The sequence below is a fragment of the Erinaceus europaeus genome, chromosome 13, assembly GCF_950295315.1.
Source record: "Erinaceus europaeus chromosome 13, mEriEur2.1, whole genome shotgun sequence".
NCBI lineage: Eukaryota > Metazoa > Chordata > Mammalia > Eulipotyphla > Erinaceidae > Erinaceus > Erinaceus europaeus.
In genome coordinates, this window is record NC_080174.1 from 98,510,699 (window position 1) to 98,528,766 (window position 18,068).

Consider the following 18,068-nt stretch of genomic DNA (forward strand, 5'->3'; position numbering starts at 1 on the left):
TCTCCCGCAGAACCAGATGAGCTTGGTTTACTGTCGCTATTCTGATTACTGGAGATGACTTGTAAGAGAAACGCCTGCTGGAAGCTCCAAGACCCTTGTCTGACTGTGCTGTGCAGCTGGAACAGTTTTGGATACAGGGTTGTAAATGTATATATGGGCGGGGGTAGATAGCAGAGTGGTTCTGCAAAGAGACTCTTGTGTCTGAGGCTCCGAAGTCCCAGGTTTAATCCCCCAAACTACCATAAACCAGAGCTGACCGGGCTCTATAATTCTATAATATGTAACTTATTTTTATGGGATAGAGACAGAGAGAGACACAGACCCCAGAGCTCTGGTTTATGGTGGTTCGGGGAATTGAACAAGGGACATCAGAGCCTCAGGCATGAAAATACTTTTGCAGAACCATTATGCTGTCTCTCCTTGCCTGGCTTCCTGCTTTTTCAGACACAGACTTTTGTGTGCTGCCCGCCTTAGACTAGCCGAGAGTGAGCCCATCTGTGCTGAGGGAAGGAAGGGCGTCCTGTCTCCAAGTGTTGCCTCTCGAGACTTAGGGGTATGAGGTCAAGAAAAAATGGTTTCTCAGATGATGTCATTCAAGTAGAGCTTTCTGGGTGGTAACAGATAACTGGGGGTCTTCTTCTGCAAGTGACCCCCTGCCCCCACCATGCTGAGTGTAAGCACCTCTTCCTTTTGTCTTCCCAGCATTAACAATAAGCTACAACAGCCAGAGGCGGCTGCCGGAGTGTTAGAATACGCCATGAAGCACTTCGGGGAGCTGGTAAGTGCGTGCCTTGTCGATTTTAGAAAGTCGCTCTCCTTTCTAGCTGGGAACAGTAACACTGACGTATCCGTATCTTAAGGGTAAAGGAGGCCACTCAGATGGATCACATGGGCTTATCTGGTATCGGACGGCAACTCGTGTTTCTCACGCCCTTAGGATGTACTGAGTCCTGCCGGGCGGTAGTGCAGTGGGTTAAGCGCAGGTGGCGCAGAGTGCACGGATGTGCTGAGTCCTTGGCCAAGTGTTGGACCCACTGGCTCTGCCTTCGCACCAGCCCTGCGAAGGACATGCTGTTGTTGGCCCAGTTTGCAGATAGAGACGCTGTGGTCCCCAAAAGCTTCACAAGTGGTGAGACGGGGCTACAGGTGTCTCTCTGCTTCTCTCCTCTCAATTTCTCTGACTCTTTCCAATAAAAAATTAGAAAGGGGGGCCAGGTGTTGGTGCACTTGGTTAAGCTCACATGTTACAGTGCACAAGGACCCAGGTTCAAGCCCCTGGTCCCCACCTGCAGGGGGAAAGCTTCATGAGTGTTGAAGCAGGGCTGCAGGTGTCTCTCTGTCTCTCTCCTTCTCTGTCTCTCCCTCCCTTCTCAATTTCTGTCTCTATCTAATAAATAAATAAAAATAATTAAAATAAAAAGAGAGCGACGACAGTGCCCACAGGACGGCAACTGTCCTGTGCTCACTGTGAGTAAAGTGAGTGGCAGGAGCGCCTTGCACCTGAGCGCCTGCTGTCGGAACCCAGGTGCTTGACCTGATGTGAGCTGGCTTAGTGTGGCAGCCAGCACCATCCCTAGCCCTCAGTTCATGCTCAGCACGCTCTTCAGAAGAAACCAGGGCCAGTTCTCCAGGGCAAATCATGCAAGTCCCACTAGTAGTAAAGGGTCATAGCAGTTCACCCGTGCTCAGCCAGCGGGACCTCTCCCGCCCTCGTCACCCACTGATAACAGTTTCCCTGGCTCCCTGTGGGCCTGGGGGTGGGGTAAAGTATCAACGTAGTTATCCCAGCATTGATTTCATGGAGCCTGAACAAGTCCTGGGTCCATATAGTCAACGAGAAACCTTTTGATGGCCAGCTAGGTCATTTCCTTTGACTGACCTTCACCAAGACCCAGTATTAGAGTACGAAAACTTGTTTACAAGCCTTTTCCTCAAAGGCTTAAACACAAAAACAAAACTCTGAAAAGAATATTGCATCATCTTTGGTGTGTATTATCTGAAACTAGACTTATGAAAACATCTCTCCAGATAATGACAAGATAGAAAGGACGGGAGTCGGGTGAGAGCGTAGCAGGTTAAGCACACTTGGCACAAAGCGCAAGGACCGGCGTAAGGATCCCGGTTTGAGCCCCCGGCTCCCCACCTGCAGGGGAGTCGCTTCACAGGCGGTGAAGTAGGTCTGCAGGTGTCTGTCTTTCCCTCCCCCTCTCTGTCTTCTCCTCCTCTCTCTATTTTTTTTCTGTCCTATCCAACAACGATGACAACAGTAATAACCTACAACAGTAAAACAACAAGGGCAACAAAAGGGAATAAATAAACAACTTTAAAAAAAAAAGATAGAAAGGACTTTGCCTCATCCGTTTTTTGCCACGGTCTTTGTTTGAGGAGGGCAGAACGTCTGCCAGAGGGCAGCGCATGTGGGTAGCCTGCTTCCGCAGCGTCCTCCCCCATGGCGTCCTTGGAGCACAGTTGAAGCCCGGGCTCCACAATCACCTAGCAGGCCTGTATCTGCCAGCAGGTGGTTCCTACCCTGCTGAGTCAGCACCAGCCTGTGTCCCCTCACCTCTAGGCCCCTCGGAGGCTGTTACTCCAGGATGACCTCCAGCCCAGGTGGATTGTGGTCGTTGGGCCGCTGGCTCATGTTACGCTTACCCGTGGTTTCCTTTTCCCTGGCAGAGCCCGCACATTCTCAGCAAACTGATGGAGCAGAAGCCTCACGAGCACCTCGTGTGACTGATTGCTTACACCAGCTAGTTCTCGTGTGTTGCAGCTCCGCGTTCCCTGCCCTCTCCTTTTCCCCGCAGAGTGCAAACTCAGAATGGGAAATGGGCCGCTGCTGCTTTCTGCCTTAAGTTTTTACCTCGACGTTGTCTTTCTAGTCATTCTTCCCTCAAAGTTTTCTCTTTCACACTTTGGCATAACGGAGAAACAGGGAGGAAGTGTGGGCAGTGAAGCTTACTCAGCTGTGCCTCCCGCGGAGCCAGATAAACCATTGCTCCTGTCAGATCTCTGTGCACAGACACTGGCCAGAGGGCCCGTTAGCAGCAGAATCAGCATGGTCAGTAGCAGGACTTGACTCTGCTGAAAATAAACAAGAGGAAGGGAGCCACATTTCCAACCCAAGACAGAAATGACTTCTTACAGTGAAGTTTAACAAGTGTCGGTAGCGCAATAGCGCAGCGGGTTTAGTGCAAATGGCACGAAGCACAAGGACCGGCATTAGGATCCCGGTTTGAGCCCCCGGCTCCCCACCTGCAGGTGAAGCAGGCGGTGAAGCAGGTCTGCAGGTGTCTGTCTTTCTCTTCCCCTCTCTGTCTTCCCCTCCTCTCTCCATTTCTTTCTGTCCTATCCAACAACAACGACAACAACAATGACATCAATAACAACACCAATAATAACTACAAGGGCAATGAAAGGGAATAAATAAATACAAAAAAAAAGTTTTTTTTTTTTAAGTGTCTTGGTTGGAGGGGAGACAGCATAATGATTCTGCAAACAGATTCTCATGCCTGTGGCTCCAAAGTCCCATGTTCAAGCCCTTGCATCACCCATAAGCCAGAGCTGAGCAGTGCCCTGGTTTAAAAAAAAAAAAAAAAGTAAAATGCCTTTGTCTTACGTGACATTAGACAAAAAGAGAAGGACAAAGACCAGATGGACCCACTTATACGTGGAACCTAAGAAACAAGGACAGAAAGTGAAACTTGGATGGGTGAGCTGTTTTGGACCAAAGGACTTTGGGGAGGAGGGCAAAGGAGGAGGTAGAGAGGGAACTGGGGTCCTGGTGCCTGATGGAGGGAAAGGGTCTGAGTGGGGCGAGAGCCTTCTGTAGTTATCTGTCATAGGGGGCGAGGAGGGAAAGGGTCTGAGTGGGGCGAGAGCCTTCTGTAGTTATCTGTCATAGGTGGCGAGGAGGGAAAGGGTCTGAGTGGGGCGAGAGCCTTCTGTAGTTATCTGTCATAGGGGGTGAGGAGTCAAACCATGCATCAAGGACAGTACTGGAAACCGCTAACCCCTCAGGAAAATGATAGAATGTAAAATTAAAAAGATCAGAAAGTGGGGGCCAGGCAGTAGCACAGTGGGTTAAGCACACGTGGTGCAAAGTGCAGGGACTGGCGTAAGGATCCTGGTTTGAGCCCCAGCTCCCCACCTGCAAGGGGGTTGCTTCATTAATGGTGAAGCAGGTCTGCAGGTGTCTATCTTTCTCTCCCCTTCTCTGTCTCCCCTTCCTCTCTCCATTTCTCTCTGTCCTATCCAACAACGACAGCAATGGCAACAATAATAACAACAACAATGATAAACAACAAGGGCAACAAAAGGGAAAAAATAGTCTCCAGGAGCAGTGGATTCATAGTGCAGACACCAGGCCTCAATGATAACCTTGGAGACAAAAAAAAAGATCAGAAAGCATAATCCTTCCAGAGAACTTGGAGCAGCTGGTCGTGTGTGTGTGTGCCTCGGTGAAGACTGAGCTGTGAAGGAGTGTTGGAAAGTGGGGGAGTGAGGTGGGCCCTGCCGCAGGTACGCCAAGTCCTGTGGAATCACAGGGTCGCTTAAGAAAACCCTAGAGAGCTACTACCTGACCCTGGTTTAAGAAAATAGTCATGTCCTAAGGAGGTGGTGAAACCCTGAAGGCAGACTGAGGTGGAGGGCGGACAGAGGAAGAGGCCAGCCTGCTCGCCATTTGCAGAGCTGTAGGCCACAGCTTCTGACTGAGATAGCTCCTGCTCATGTGACCCGCCCTGAGTCTCCGCAGGGCTCACTGTCCTTGGGTGATGGATCCGCCCTTTGGACCCTGACACCAGCTGAACTGCCAGGCACTAAACAGAAGGGAACGTCAGATGCGAGTCTCTACAAGAACTGGGAAATACTTTCCAGAGAAGTTTAAACAGCAGTGCTATATTGTATTTTATATTATTATCTCCAGAACATTTTAAAACGCATTAAGAGGGGCTGCGTGGTGGTCCACCTGGTTGAGCGCACATGTTAACAGTGCACAAGGACCTGGCTTCAAGCCCCCAGTCCCCACCTGCAGGAGGAAAGCTTCACGAGTGGTGAAGCAGTGCTGCAGGTGTTTCTCTGTCTCTATCCCCCTCTCTCCCCCATTCCTCTCCGTTTCTGGTTCTTTCTATCCAATAAATAAATAAAGATAATATATTTTAAAAAATGTATTAAGGAACACAGAGAATCAAGAGCTTTTAAAATGTGATCACTTGCTGCCAGCAAATAGGTAGATGTGGCCTGGCCTCACATCCCCACCTGGAAGGATTCTGCTGGCCCCATGTCTGGGCATGTGCAGAAGGAGCACGGCCTGCATCTGCTCTCAGCTTATCCAAGGCCCAGGTTGTCCACTGGTGACCAGGAAGCCGGCATCCCCCCCTTGGGCAAACACACCTCCAGCTACTCTGAAGCCTTGTCGGTCAGAACTGTGACATGTGTGTTCATAGCCCGGGAGCAGGCAGTGTGGACTGGAATGTGCTGACTTGTACTCTGTGCCTCACAGCCGTCCTCTGTCTTTCCTCGACAGGAGATCCAGGCTACCTGGTATGAAAAGCTGCATGAGTGGGAGGATGCCCTCGTAGCCTACGATAAGAAAATGGACACCAACAAGGAAGACCCCGAGCTCATGCTGGGCCGTATGCGCTGCCTGGAGGCCTTGGGGGAATGGTGAGCTGCCGCTGCCGGCTACATGGCCCCTGCAGGCTCCATCCCTGTCTGGGGGGGGGGGGGGGTTGGTGACTGCTGCTGGCTGCGTGGCCCCTGCAGGCTCCGTCCCTATCCTGGGGGGTGGTTGGTGACTGCTGCTGGCTGCGTGGCCCCTGCAGGCTCCGTCCCTGTCTGAGGGGGTGGTTGGTGACTGCCGCCACTGGCTGCATGGCCTCTGCAGGCTCTATCCCTGTCTGGGGGGGTGGTTGGTGACTGCTGCTGGCTGCATGGCCCCTGCAGGCTCCGTCCCTGTCTGAGGGGGTGGTTGGTGACTGCTGCTGGCTGCGTGGCCCCTGCAGGCTCCATCCCTGTCTGGGGGGTGGTGGTGGTTGGTGACTGCTGCTGGCTGCATGGCCCCTGCAGGCTCCGTCCCTGTCTGAGGGGGTGGTTGGTGACTGCTGCTGGCTGCGTGGCCCCTGCAGGCTCCATCCCTGTCTGGGGGGTGGTGGTGGTTGGTGACTGCTGCTGGCTGCATGGCCCCTGCAGGCTCCGTCCCTGTCTGGGGGGGGGGGGGGTGTTGGTGACTACTGCTGGATGCGTGGCCCCTGCAGGCTCCGTCCCTGTCTGGGGGGGGGGGGGGTTGGTGACTGCCACCACTGGCTGCGTGGCCCCTGCAGGCTCCATCTCTGTCTGGGTGGGAAAGGCTTCCCTATGGATTTCACACCTAAGACTTCTGTTGTTTCACTTGGCATCTTCCCAAGAATCATCTGTCACTTTGGTGTTTTTCTCTCACTCTTCTGTCTCAGAACTAAATAGAATGGCTCTTATTTATTTGGATTGGGAAATTGAGAGAAAAGGGAGAGACAAGGAAGGAGAGAGAGAGAGACTTGCAGCACTGCTTCACCTCTCATGAAGCTTCCCCTGGCAGGGAGAATCGGGCTTGAACCTGGGTTGTGAACTGACATGTCTGCTCTACCATGTCCGCCACTGTCTGACCCCCTCCCCTTTATTAATTTAACTTTGTGGTGTGCTAAAAGAAGACAGGCTTAGGCGAGCTTTACCATGGGCATTACACCTCCTTCTGCCGGCATCTGACTTCAACCGAGTGGCCTCGGCCTTACTCTCCAACCTTGGTTTTCTGCTCTTTTTAAGCAGCTCTTGCTAATGACTGTGGGGAAAACAAATGACTGTACGCTTCAGGTGCCTTTCACTAGATGTTTGCTGCTCGGCCAGCACAGTAAAGGCTCCAGGAGTCCAGAGTGAGGCTGGTGAGACAGGCCAGTGGAGAGGGCAGTAGAGGAGAGTCCTGGAGGAGGGGCTGAGGTTGGGTGACAGAACAGGAGGAGGAGAGGAGGTGGACACCTCGTGGCCACACACATTCACGCTGCTCCGCACCTTGCTTTGAGCTTTGAGCTGGCTGGGCCAGGCTGTGGCTCTGACCAGGACCTCTGGCTGCACCGTGCCTGCTTTGTTTACAAACCGGACTTGGAAAAGCCTTAAAAATATTCTTGAAGAAACCAAAGTAAGACTGCTAAGAGAGATCACTATCTCTCACTAAATGCACTTTCTGTGATTTACAGATAATCTTTTGGTAAATGATGACTGTTTTTATTTATATATATATATATATATATATATATATATATATATATATATATTATTCCCTTTTTTTGCCCTTGTTGTTTTATTGTTGTAGTTATTATTATTGTGGTTGATGATGTCATCATTGTTGGATAGGACAGAGAGAAATGGAGAGAGGAGGGGAAGACAGAGAGGAGGAGAGAAAGACAGACACCTGCAGACCTGCTTTACCGCCTGTGAAGCGACTCCCCTGCAGGTGGGGAGCCAGGGGCTCGAACTGGGATCCTTCTGTCGGTTCTTGCGCTTTGCGCCACCTGCGCTTAACCTGCTGAGTACTGTTTTTATTTCTTAAAAGAAAGTTATTTTAGTCCCAAGGTGAAAGGTGTTGTTCTGTGCTGCATGAAGTGCTATGCGAATGAGTTCGGCTGTAGACATTGGCTCTCATGTGCACACAGAGCAGCTTCAGGGACCTGAAGTGGGTTTGTCTGACTTCACCTCCAGGAAGAGCCAGATACTGTTCATTCCCCTCAGTATACTGAGGAGACGTGTTTTGCCAAACCTATTTCATAGATGTGTGCTAGACTTTAAAGAGAACACTTTTATTTGGGCCGGGTGGTGGCGCACCTGGTTGAGCTCACATCTTACAGTGTGCAAGGACCTGGGTTCAAGCCCCGGTCCCCACCTGTAGCTTCACAAGGCATGAAGCAGTATTTCAGGAGTCTCTCTGTCTCTCTCCCTCTCTGTCTCCCCTTCCCTCTCAATTTCCGGCTGGCTCTATTCAATAAATGAATAAAGATAACAAAATACTTTTATTTATTAACAAGAAGGAGAGAAGAAACTAGAGCATCACTCTGGCCCTTGTGCTAGGGGTTGAAGTCAAGACCTTCTGCCTGCGTGCCCAGTGTTTCTCCTCTGCGCTGCTCCCAGCCCCAGTAGACTTTTAAAATGTCCGACAAGCATCTGAATTGCATAATACAAGATGATAAACACAGGAAGTTTTTAAACTAAATGGAATTGCGATCTCAGGGTGTTTGCTTGTCTCAGTATTTTAAAGACAGAGACAGAGACCAGAGCCGTTCTCACCTCTGGCTTCTGGTGGGACTGGTGACGGAGCCTGGGACCCTGGGGCCTCTGGCGGGGGAAACCTCTGAGTATCGCTGTGCCGGCTCCACAGCCCCGTCTGGGAGGTGTTGCAGCAGGCAGAGGGCCTGGCTTGCCCCCGGGATTATATATGCCGCAGTGGTGACCTAGTTATCCTCTCTTTCTCTCTCTAGTTAATTAGTAAATAAATGAATATCCTAAAATTTAAATAAAATTTAATTGCTAGCAGCTACATCTCAAATGTTGAGAACCACATGTAGCATATTCAGCAGTGTGAATGGAGAGCGTTCTCATCACTGCAGAGACCTCTGGTGAACAGTGCAGATCTAAAGCAAAATGCAGGCATGTTAATAAAATAGAATAGAATCACCGTCATTTCAAAAAAAAAAAAAAGCCTCCCTACTTTCAAACTGATTATCATACAGTTAAATATTAAAAGATTAAAAACAAGATAGAAGGAGTCGGATGGTAGCACAGCGGGTTAAGCACAGGTGGCACAAAGTGCAAGGACCAACATAAGGATCCCATTTCGAGCTCCCAGCTCCCCACCTGCAGGGGAGTCGCTTCACAGGCAGTGAAGCAGGTCTGCAGGTGTCTGTCTCTCTCTCCCCCTCTCTTTGTCTTCCCCTCCTCTCTCCATTTCTCTCTGCCCTATCCAACAACGATGACATCAGTAACAACAGCAACAATAATAATAATTACAATAATAAAACAACAAGGGCAACCAAAGGGAATAAATAAATAAATATTTTTTAAAAAAAGAACCATACTTCAAATTCAACTTCCATCAAAGTCATAAGTACCCCAGTGTCTAATAGAAATAGACACAGACCTGCAGGGGGGAGGCTTCACAAGAGGAGGAGCCAGGCTGCAGGTGACTCTGTCTCTTTCCCTCTCTACCTCTCCTCCCCTCTCAATACTTCTGTGTCTCTATTCATAGGAAATAAAAACATTAAAAATGTTTAAAGATTGTAATTAAAAAGAAAGAAAGAAATGGATCTAGTAGGGGCTGGGTAGTGACACATCTGGCAGAGAGCATGTTAACCACGGGCAGCGACCCAGGTTCTAGGCCCCGGTCTCCGTCTGAAAAGGGGAAACCTGACAAATGTCTCTTTTATACTCTTTCTATCTCCCCTTTCTCTCTTCTCTTTCTATATACCTATTATTAAAAAAAACCAAAACCTCCAGGAGTAGTGAATTCACTATGCCAGCACTCAGCCCCAGTGATAGCCTGGGTTGCAGTGAAAAGATGGGCATGGGGAGTCGGGTGATAGCACAGTGGGTTAAGCGCATGTGGCACAAAGCGTAAGGACCGGCATGAGGATCCCGGTTCAAGCCCCCGGCTTTCCACCTGCAGGGGAGTCGCTTCACAGGCGGTGAAGCAGGTCTGCAGGTGTCTGTCTTTCTCTCCTCCTCTCTGTCTTCCCCTCCTCTCTCCATTTCTCTCTGTCCTATCCAACAACGACGACAACAATAATAACTACAACAACAATAAAAACAAGGGCAATAAAAGGGAAAATAAATAAATATAATTAAATAAGAAATAAAAAGATGGGCATGGTCACCTGAGGTCTCGAGACCAGAGTGATTGGCCTTCCTGGCGGTGAAGCCCCTGGCCCCATCTACTCGGGGGCCCTTGGGTCTATTTCAGTTTTATAATTACCTATAAAGAATAAGCGGCTAGCACTGCCGACCGGGAGAGATTCCTTCCAGATCAGAGAGCAGCGGGATCATTCTCCTCATCAGGCAGGTTTCTGAGATGGCTTATTCACTCAGTCCTGTTTCGAGCACAGTCTTTAAACTGCCTCTGCTCTAAGTCCACTTGGGCAGGCCAGAGGCAGGTGTTCCGAGCAATAACTCTGAGAATGGTCTGCGGTGCCACTGGGCCAAGACCGCCCCTTTTCTCGTGCTCGTCTGCCCCAGATAACTGAGTGTAGAGAGAGAGGGGCCGGACAGTGGCACATCTGGGAGAGCGGGCATGGCAGCACGCAAGGACCCAGGTCCAGGCCTTCGTCCCCGCCTACAGGGGCAGTTTCTTCATGAGCCATGAAGCAGAGCTGCAGGTGTCTCTCTGTCTAGACAGAGGGAGAGCCCTCTCTGTCTCCTCCTTCCTCTCAGTGCCTGGCTGTCTCTATCAAATAAAGATAGTAATAATAATAAAAGAATTTTATTAACAATAAATATAGGAGAGAAAGAAAGAACCAGCCAGCACTCTGGTATGTGTGCTGCTGGGATTGAACTCAGGACCTCATGCTTGAGAATCCAGTACTTTATCTAAACACTGCGCCACCTCCCGGACCACCCAACCTTTGCTTTTCTGCTTTTGTCTTGCCCTCAGGCCTGACTTTGGTGTGATGCCATCTCTCTTCTCCACTACCTTCCTTTCCCTTCTCAATTTTCTGTTGTCCAAAATAAATAAATAAAAACAAGCATGTATGTGTGAGAAAGAAAGACCAAAGCAGGGAGTCGGGCAGTAGCGCAGCGGGTTAAGCGCACGTGGCACAAAGCACAAGGACCAGCGTAAGGATCTGGTTCGAGCCCCCGGCTCCCCACCTACAGGGGAGTCGCTTCACAAGCGGTGAAGCAGGTCTGCAGGTGTCTGTCTTTCTCTCCTATTCTCTTTCTTCCCCTCCTCTCTCCATTTCTCTCTGTCCTATCCAACAACTACAACAATAAAACAAGGGCAACAAAAGGGAATTTAAAAAAAATAAAGACCAAAGCACTGCTCAGTTCTGGAATCTGGCAATGTTAGGGATTGAACCTGGGTCTCAGGCGCCCAAGGTCTGTGCCCCGAGGAGCCGAGCTACCTCCCTGGCTTTGAGAGGACACTTGCAAGTGTGTGCTGTGCACAAGTGAGGAGAGCCAGGTGCTGGAGGAGGGCCTTGGCTCACTCCTCGTAGTACAGGAGGAAGTGTCAGAACTGCTGTCCCAGTGTTTTCCCCACAAAGTGGCGTGTTTCTTCTCGTCTATTTTGTTCTTTCCCACACCGCCCCGGAAAATTGGGCTTTGGTGCATTCTGCACTCTCTATAGTAAATGCTCTTTATAGATGCCTCTGGGCATCTCCGCCTTGTGTGTGCGAGGTGAAGCAAGGCTGCAGGTGTCTCTCGGTCTCTCGTCTTCTCTATCACCCCCTTCCCTCTTGATTTCTGGCTGTCTCTATCCAATAAATAAATATCAAAGAAGAAAGAAGTCTTTATTTTAAGAATTCATCAGGAGTGGTGAAATCATGCAGGTGTGAAGCCTCAGCAAAGCAAAGCCTTAGCAAAAAAAAAAAAAAAATTAAGAAAAACACTTTTTAAAATATTTTATCTATTTTTTTTTTTTTTATGAAGAAGGAGAGAAAGTGAGCAGGGAGGGGAAGATAAAGAGGGAGAGATGCCTACAACCCTGCCTCGCCACTTGTGAAGCTTCCCACCCTGAAGCTGGGTCCTGGGGGGACTGAACCAGGGTCTTTGTGCGCTGTGACATGTCTGTTCACTGTGTGCTCCACTGCCCAGCCCCGACACTTCCTATATACTAACATGAGAGAACCAGGGTGTCACTTTGGCATATTTGCTCGGGCTCAAGCTTGAGATTTCATGCTAACCAGCTCAGCACTCTGTCCACTGCGCCATTTCCCAGGCTGCCCAGATCATGTTTCTGTGCTGTGAGCCAGGGGTTCTCACACCAACGCCAAGACCACAGCACTGCCACCTACAAATGTGTTCATGGGAGTCGGGTGGTAGTGCAGCGGGTTAAGCGCACGTGGCGCAAAGCACAAGGACCGGCCTAAGGATGCCAGTTCAAGCCCCCGGCTTCCCACCTGCAGGGGAGTCACTTCACAGGCGGTGAAGCAGGTCTGCAGGTGTCTGTCTTTCTCTCCCCCTCTCTGTCTTCCCCTCCTCTCTCCATTTCTCTCTGTCCTATCCAACAATGACATCAGTAACAATAATAACTACAACAATTAAAACAAGGGCAACAAAAGGGAATAAACAAATAAATATTTTTTTAAAAATTTAAATAAAAAAAGAAATGTGTTCAAAATTTATGTTGTCTGACCCCAGTCCAGACCTGTCACTCAGAGTGATACCAAGCAGTCCACTGGGAGGAGTCCTGCAAGGCTTTCAAGACAGTATGGGAGCTGTGCCCTCAGGGAAGGTTTCTGAGCCTGGATGGCAGGACGCACTGAGCTCTGTCAGACTTCTGTCACTGGGTCGCACAGGACAGGATGACACTGCCTACCCACCTGCAGTCTCACTTGGCCCCTCTGTTGAGCCAGAATGCTTTGTCCCCTTAGCTTTCTTGATTGTGTACCAGAAAGAGAGAGAGGAAGCTAGTGTGCACCCTGCTAGATAGTTTGTGTGTGTGTGTGTGTGTGTGTCCTTCTTTTTAATCAGAGACAAGCAGGTACCAGAGCACTGTTCAGCTCTAGCTTATGCTAGTGCTGGGGATTGAACCTGGGACTTAAGAGCCTCGGGCTTAGGGGTCTTGCAGAACCATGACGTTGTCTCCCCAGCCCCACGGCCTTTTGAGCAGTTGTCCCAGGTGTGCTCACTGGGTCTTCTCCTCAGCCTCATCCCTCCACTGCTGACTTGGCCTCTGCCCGGTCCTTGTCTGTCCCCTCATGCCGCGGTGTGACTTAGCCACACGGGCCTTCCCTGTGTTTCTCTCGACTCTGCTCCCCTCACCAAATCAAAACAGAATGCACCGTCTCTTTGAGAAGCGGGCAACCGTGCAGCTTCCTAGCCGAGCTTTCTGGGAAGCACAGGCTCACATCTGCACAGTAGCAGGGGGTGTGGAGGGCAGGGCCTCAACAGTCAGCGGGACGGCTCTGGTTTTGAGAGTCCTGGGGCCTGTGCGGCACTCACCGCATCTCGGCCTCACATACCTTACTCACTCTCAGAGCCGTGACCCAGAAGTGAGCTGCATCTGGACTCATGGTCCCTGTGGCCGGCCACACACCGTGCAGCCTCCTCCTCCTGTGTGGACTGGTCTCATGAGAGTCAGATTTCAGGCCGCAGTCTTCTATCATGTCATGGAGAGTTGCCAGCTCTCCCCATAGCTTTGAGCCCAGAGTGAATGTCCAGGTGTTGCTCTTCAGACCTGCCAAGGGCAAGAGCCTGGAGCTCCCCGGTGTGGGAGAGAAGCTGGGCAGTACTGGCAGAGGGGTCGGCTATGGGATGTAGTCCCCAGTCACTTCTGTTTGACCCAGTTATAAGTGCTTTTCTTTCTTTTCTTTTTTTAAATTATTTATTTACTTATTTATTCCCTTTTGTTGCCCTTGTTGTTTTTTATTGTTGTAGTTGTTGTTGTTGGATAGGACAGAGAGAAATGAAGAGAAGAGGGGAAGACAGAGAGGGGGAGAGAGAGACAGACACCTGCAGACCTGCTTCACCACCTGTGAAGCGACTCCCCTGCAGGTGGGGAGCCGGGGGCTCGAACTGGGATCCTTACGCCGGTCCTTGCACTCTGCGCCACCTGCGCTTAACCCTCTGCGCTACCGCCCGACTCCCTATAAGCACTTTTCTTGTATGGGATCCTGCTTAAAGGCGACTTCCCGTCTGTCGGCCAGCTGGCTCAGGGGGACTGGTCTGGAGGTGACCTCACTTAGCCCTGCCGGACGATTCCTGCCTTTCAGGGGACAGCTCCACCAGCAGTGCTGTGAGAAGTGGACCCTGGTGAACGACGAGACACAAGCCAAGATGGCCCGCATGGCTGCCGCAGCCGCGTGGGGTCTAGGTAAGGCTTCCCTCGGAGGCGGCCCAGCCCGGCCCGGTCAGGAGGGGCAGCCGCGGGTGCGCCTGTAGAGTAAGGCGTTGTGGTTGGGTCGTGGACTGTCAGGGAGTCTGTAGCCCCTTCCTGCCTGGTAACTTTGCCATGAAGAAATAGGGCTCGTCGTGGGAGAGGACGGTGAGCAAACAGCGAAGTCAAGGTGCTCTGCTCAGCAAGGCTGGTGGTCTTACTCACGTTCCCAGTGGCTTTCCTCCTGCATGAGCGAACTCTAGAGCTAGGCATTCCCAGAGTTCTGCTCCATCGTCACAAACCTTTTCCTTATTTCCTCTGCGCATGGCGCTTCTGTTTTCTACCTCAGGATCCAGTGTGTTCGCTGGAGCTCCTGTGACCATATCTTTACCCAGCCAAGAATAAAGAGAAAGGAAGAGGGGGCCAGGCGGTAGTGCAGTGGGTTAAGCGCAAATGGCGCAAAGCGCAAGGACTGGCATAAGCATTCCGGTTTGAGCCCTTGGCTCCCCACCTGCAGTGTCACTGTGTCACCTCCTGAGCTGTCACTTTTCATTAGCTAGAGGGAGAGAAAGAGGGAGGAGAGACACGACAGGACTGGAACTTTACTCAGCACTAGCACTTCCTTCCCATGGGGTGCTAGGCTTCGAGCCCGTGTCACGCACACGGTTAAGGTGCATGTCCAGCTGACAACTTGATTTTTCTACTTGGCTTAATACCCAGCAACCTCGTTCCCACTCCCAGAGGATTCCACAGCAGAGACTTTTTATTTTTATTTTATTTTTTTGCCTCCAGGGTTATTGCTGGGGCTCAGTGCCTGCACCATGAATCCTCTGCTCCTGGAGGCCATTTTTTTCCTCTTTTGTTGCCCTTGTTGTTGTAACCTTGTTGTGGTTATTATTGTTGTCGTTGATGTCGTTGTTGTTGGATAGATCAGAGAGAAATGGAGAGAGGAGGGGAAGACAGAGGGGGAGAGAAAGACAGACACCTGCAGACCTGCTTCACCGCCTGTGAAGCGACTCCCCTGCAGGTGGGGAGCCAGGGGCTCAAACCCGGGTCCTTATGCTGGTCCTTGCGCTTTGCACCACCTGCGCTTTACCCACTGTGCTACCGCCCGGCCCCCCAGAGACTTCTTTCTTACCTTTGCAGATGGTGACCAGGTGGCAGCAGAGAGGATTAGCGAGTTCAGTCAGGGCTGTTCTTGCTGAGAGGGAAAGGGTTCCCAGGATGTCCTGAGGAAACTTCAGGGGGAAGTTGCATAAGCTTGTGCCTTCATTCTATACCTGTGAGTCATGGAGCTTATAGCCTTTCCTTTCATGAGCTCTGGGCTGGATCCAGAGCATCTTTAAAAACAAATTGCTTCCTGAGGAGTCATCCTTTGCTATTTGCCTCACCCAGGGGCATGGAGAATGGGTGAGCCGATGGTCTGGAGCGAAAGGCAGGGAAATGCCTCGTAAAAGAGACAGCCCTACCATTGGCAGCTGATGAAGCTGGTATCTCTTCTGCAGATGGCCTTGGAAGCGCTGCCGCCTGAGTCTTGCTCCCCACCAAGGGAGGCGAGTGCTTCTCAGACGCAACCATTTCCCCGTCTGGCACGACACAGAGACCACTGTGCTGTGGCCTAGCCCATCTTTCTGTTAGAACAAAACCTCTTAAAATTTTTATTTATCTCCTCCCTCCTGAGGCAAAGGTACTGCCAGAGTGAGACGGGCAAACTGTCTGTCTAGTCCCGTCCCCTCTCTGCATAACGGCCGTTTGCTGCTATTAGTGGGAAAGTTGTCATTTTTGGGGTGCCGTCTGGAGCTGCTTCACTAGCAGGTAGAGGGGCACCTGTTCGCCTCACCTGGGAAGCCTGCAAGGGCTCTGGGTTCATGAGCCGGGACCCTCAACCTGCTTGACGTGCAGGCCCGTGCTCCTGTGGCTTCTCCCAGTCCTGGGGCAGGAACAGGTTGCCGTGTTTGGGAAAGGGACTTGGCTTTGTCACACCGGTTTACCTCAACCCCACAGACTAGAGGGTCTCTGAGAGCTTTTGATGCGTTTTACACACCCCAAGCCAAATGCGAAGAATGACAATGAGCCCTTCATGCCACCAGGTGGCCTCCTAACACTTTGGCTTGTGTGGTGTTTGCCAGGTCAGTGGGACAGCATGGAAGAATACACCTGCATGATCCCCCGAGACACCCACGACGGGGCATTTTACAGAGCCGTGCTGGCCCTCCATCAGGACCTCTTCTCCTTGGCGCAGCAGGTAAGAGCCAGCATACACCCAGACGCCCAGCCGAACAAGGGTGTCGCTCCGGCCTTTGTGCCTGTGACTCGGCCGTGACACTTGTGAGTCTGGCTCAGGGTGTGACCTGGGAGCTGGTGCAGTGGCTGGAGTGTCGGCCTTGAAAACTTGAGGTCTTGAGTTTGACCCAGCCTCAAATGTTCCAGAGGACGGCCTCCCCCCTCCTCTCCCTCCTCCCATCTCTGTCTCTGTCTCTTGTGTTAATAAATCTGATTGGAGATTTTAAACTTGGGGGTGGGGATAGACAGCATAATGGTCATGCAAACAGACTCTCATGCCTGAGGTTCCAAAGTCCCAGGTTCAATCCCCTACACCACCATAAGCCAAAGTTGAGCAGGGCTCTGTTTAAAAAGAGAGAGAGAGAGATTTTAAACTTTAAAAAAAGTGACTTTGAGCAGCCAGGGGAAATGATTTAGACTGGTAGAGCACAGTACTTGCTCTGAGACTCTAGGCTTGATCCTTAGCACTCTGGCTTCTCTCTCTCCTTCTCTCTCCCCCCCTCTTTCTCTGTCTCTCATGGAAACATCTAGTGAAATAAGAATATTTGTTTAAAAATGACTTTGAAACATAAAGCTCAGTGAAACGAAGGCCTCCAGAGTACTAGCCAGAGCAGCCTTGCTATGAGGGGCGAGTGATTCCTGGCCTTGCCATGAGATGGCATGTGAGGTCAGCATAGTGGTTAGGTGAGTCGCCACCTCCAGGTCCTCACCACTTTGCTACTGGCTGTTTCACCAAGGCAGATCAGAGGGTGCAGGTCACTTCTTCACAGCCTCCGAGTTCTTGAGTCATGCAGATGTGGGGCACATAGATGTCCTTCCAAAGTGGCTAGCACTCTACCTGCAGATCCTTGGTGAGCTTGCAGGTTGAGGTATTTCTATCCTGTCGGGCGTCAGGACATCAGGCACCTCCAGGCAGATGACCTGAGCCCTGAAGGGGTGTGGTCACAACAGTTAACCTTAAGCATTCAGAAGAGGAAAAGCAGCAGAGGTTTTGTTTATTTTTTCCGTTTTGTTGCCCTTGTTTTTTATTGTTGTTGTAGTTATTATTGTTATTGATGTCGTCATTGTTGGATAGGACAGAGAGAAATGGAGAGAGGAGGGGAAGACAGAGAGGGGGAGAGAAAGACAGACACCTGCAGACCTGCTTCACCACCTGTGAAGCGACTCCCCTGCAGGTGGGGAGCCGGGGGCTCGAACTGGGATCCTTATGCAGGTCCCTGCTGCGCTACTGCCTGACTCCCAGCAGCAGAGGTTTTTTTTTTTTTTTAATATTTTATTTATATATTTTTAATTTTTTTACTTATATTTCTTTTTTTTAATAATTTATTTCTTTATTTGGGAATTAATGTTTTACATTCAACAGTAAATACAATAGTTTGTACATGCATAACATTCCCCAGATTCCCATTTAACAATACAACCCCCACTATGTCATTCATCATCTTTCATGGACCTGTATTCTCCCACCCACCCACCCACCCCAGAGTCTTTTACTTTGGTGTAATACTCCAATTCCATTTCAGGTTCGACTTGTGTTTTCTTTTCTAATCTTGTTTTTCAACTTCGGCCTGAGAGTGAGATCATCCCATATTCATCCTTCTGTTTCTGACTTATTTCACTCAACATGATTTTTTCAAGGTCCATCCAAGATCGGCTGAAAATGGTGAAGTCACCATTTTTTACAGCTGAGTAGTATTCCATTGTATATATACCACAACTTGCTCAGCCACTCATCTGT

General features: G+C 50.5%; 1 protein-coding gene across 2 annotated transcripts in view; it reads left to right on the plus strand.

The window, feature by feature from the left end:
• The window catches only part of MTOR (mechanistic target of rapamycin kinase), a 157,920-nt gene that overhangs the window by 94,776 nt on the left and 45,076 nt on the right, over window positions 1-18,068 (plus strand). For both annotated transcript variants that reach the window (XM_060170910.1, XM_060170911.1), the window contains 4 exons: window positions 703-778; window positions 5,525-5,664; window positions 13,944-14,044; window positions 16,177-16,292. In XM_060170910.1, the coding sequence (XP_060026893.1) occupies window positions 703-778; window positions 5,525-5,664; window positions 13,944-14,044; window positions 16,177-16,292 (433 nt within the window). The remainder of the gene's footprint in view (window positions 1-702; window positions 779-5,524; window positions 5,665-13,943; window positions 14,045-16,176; window positions 16,293-18,068) is intronic.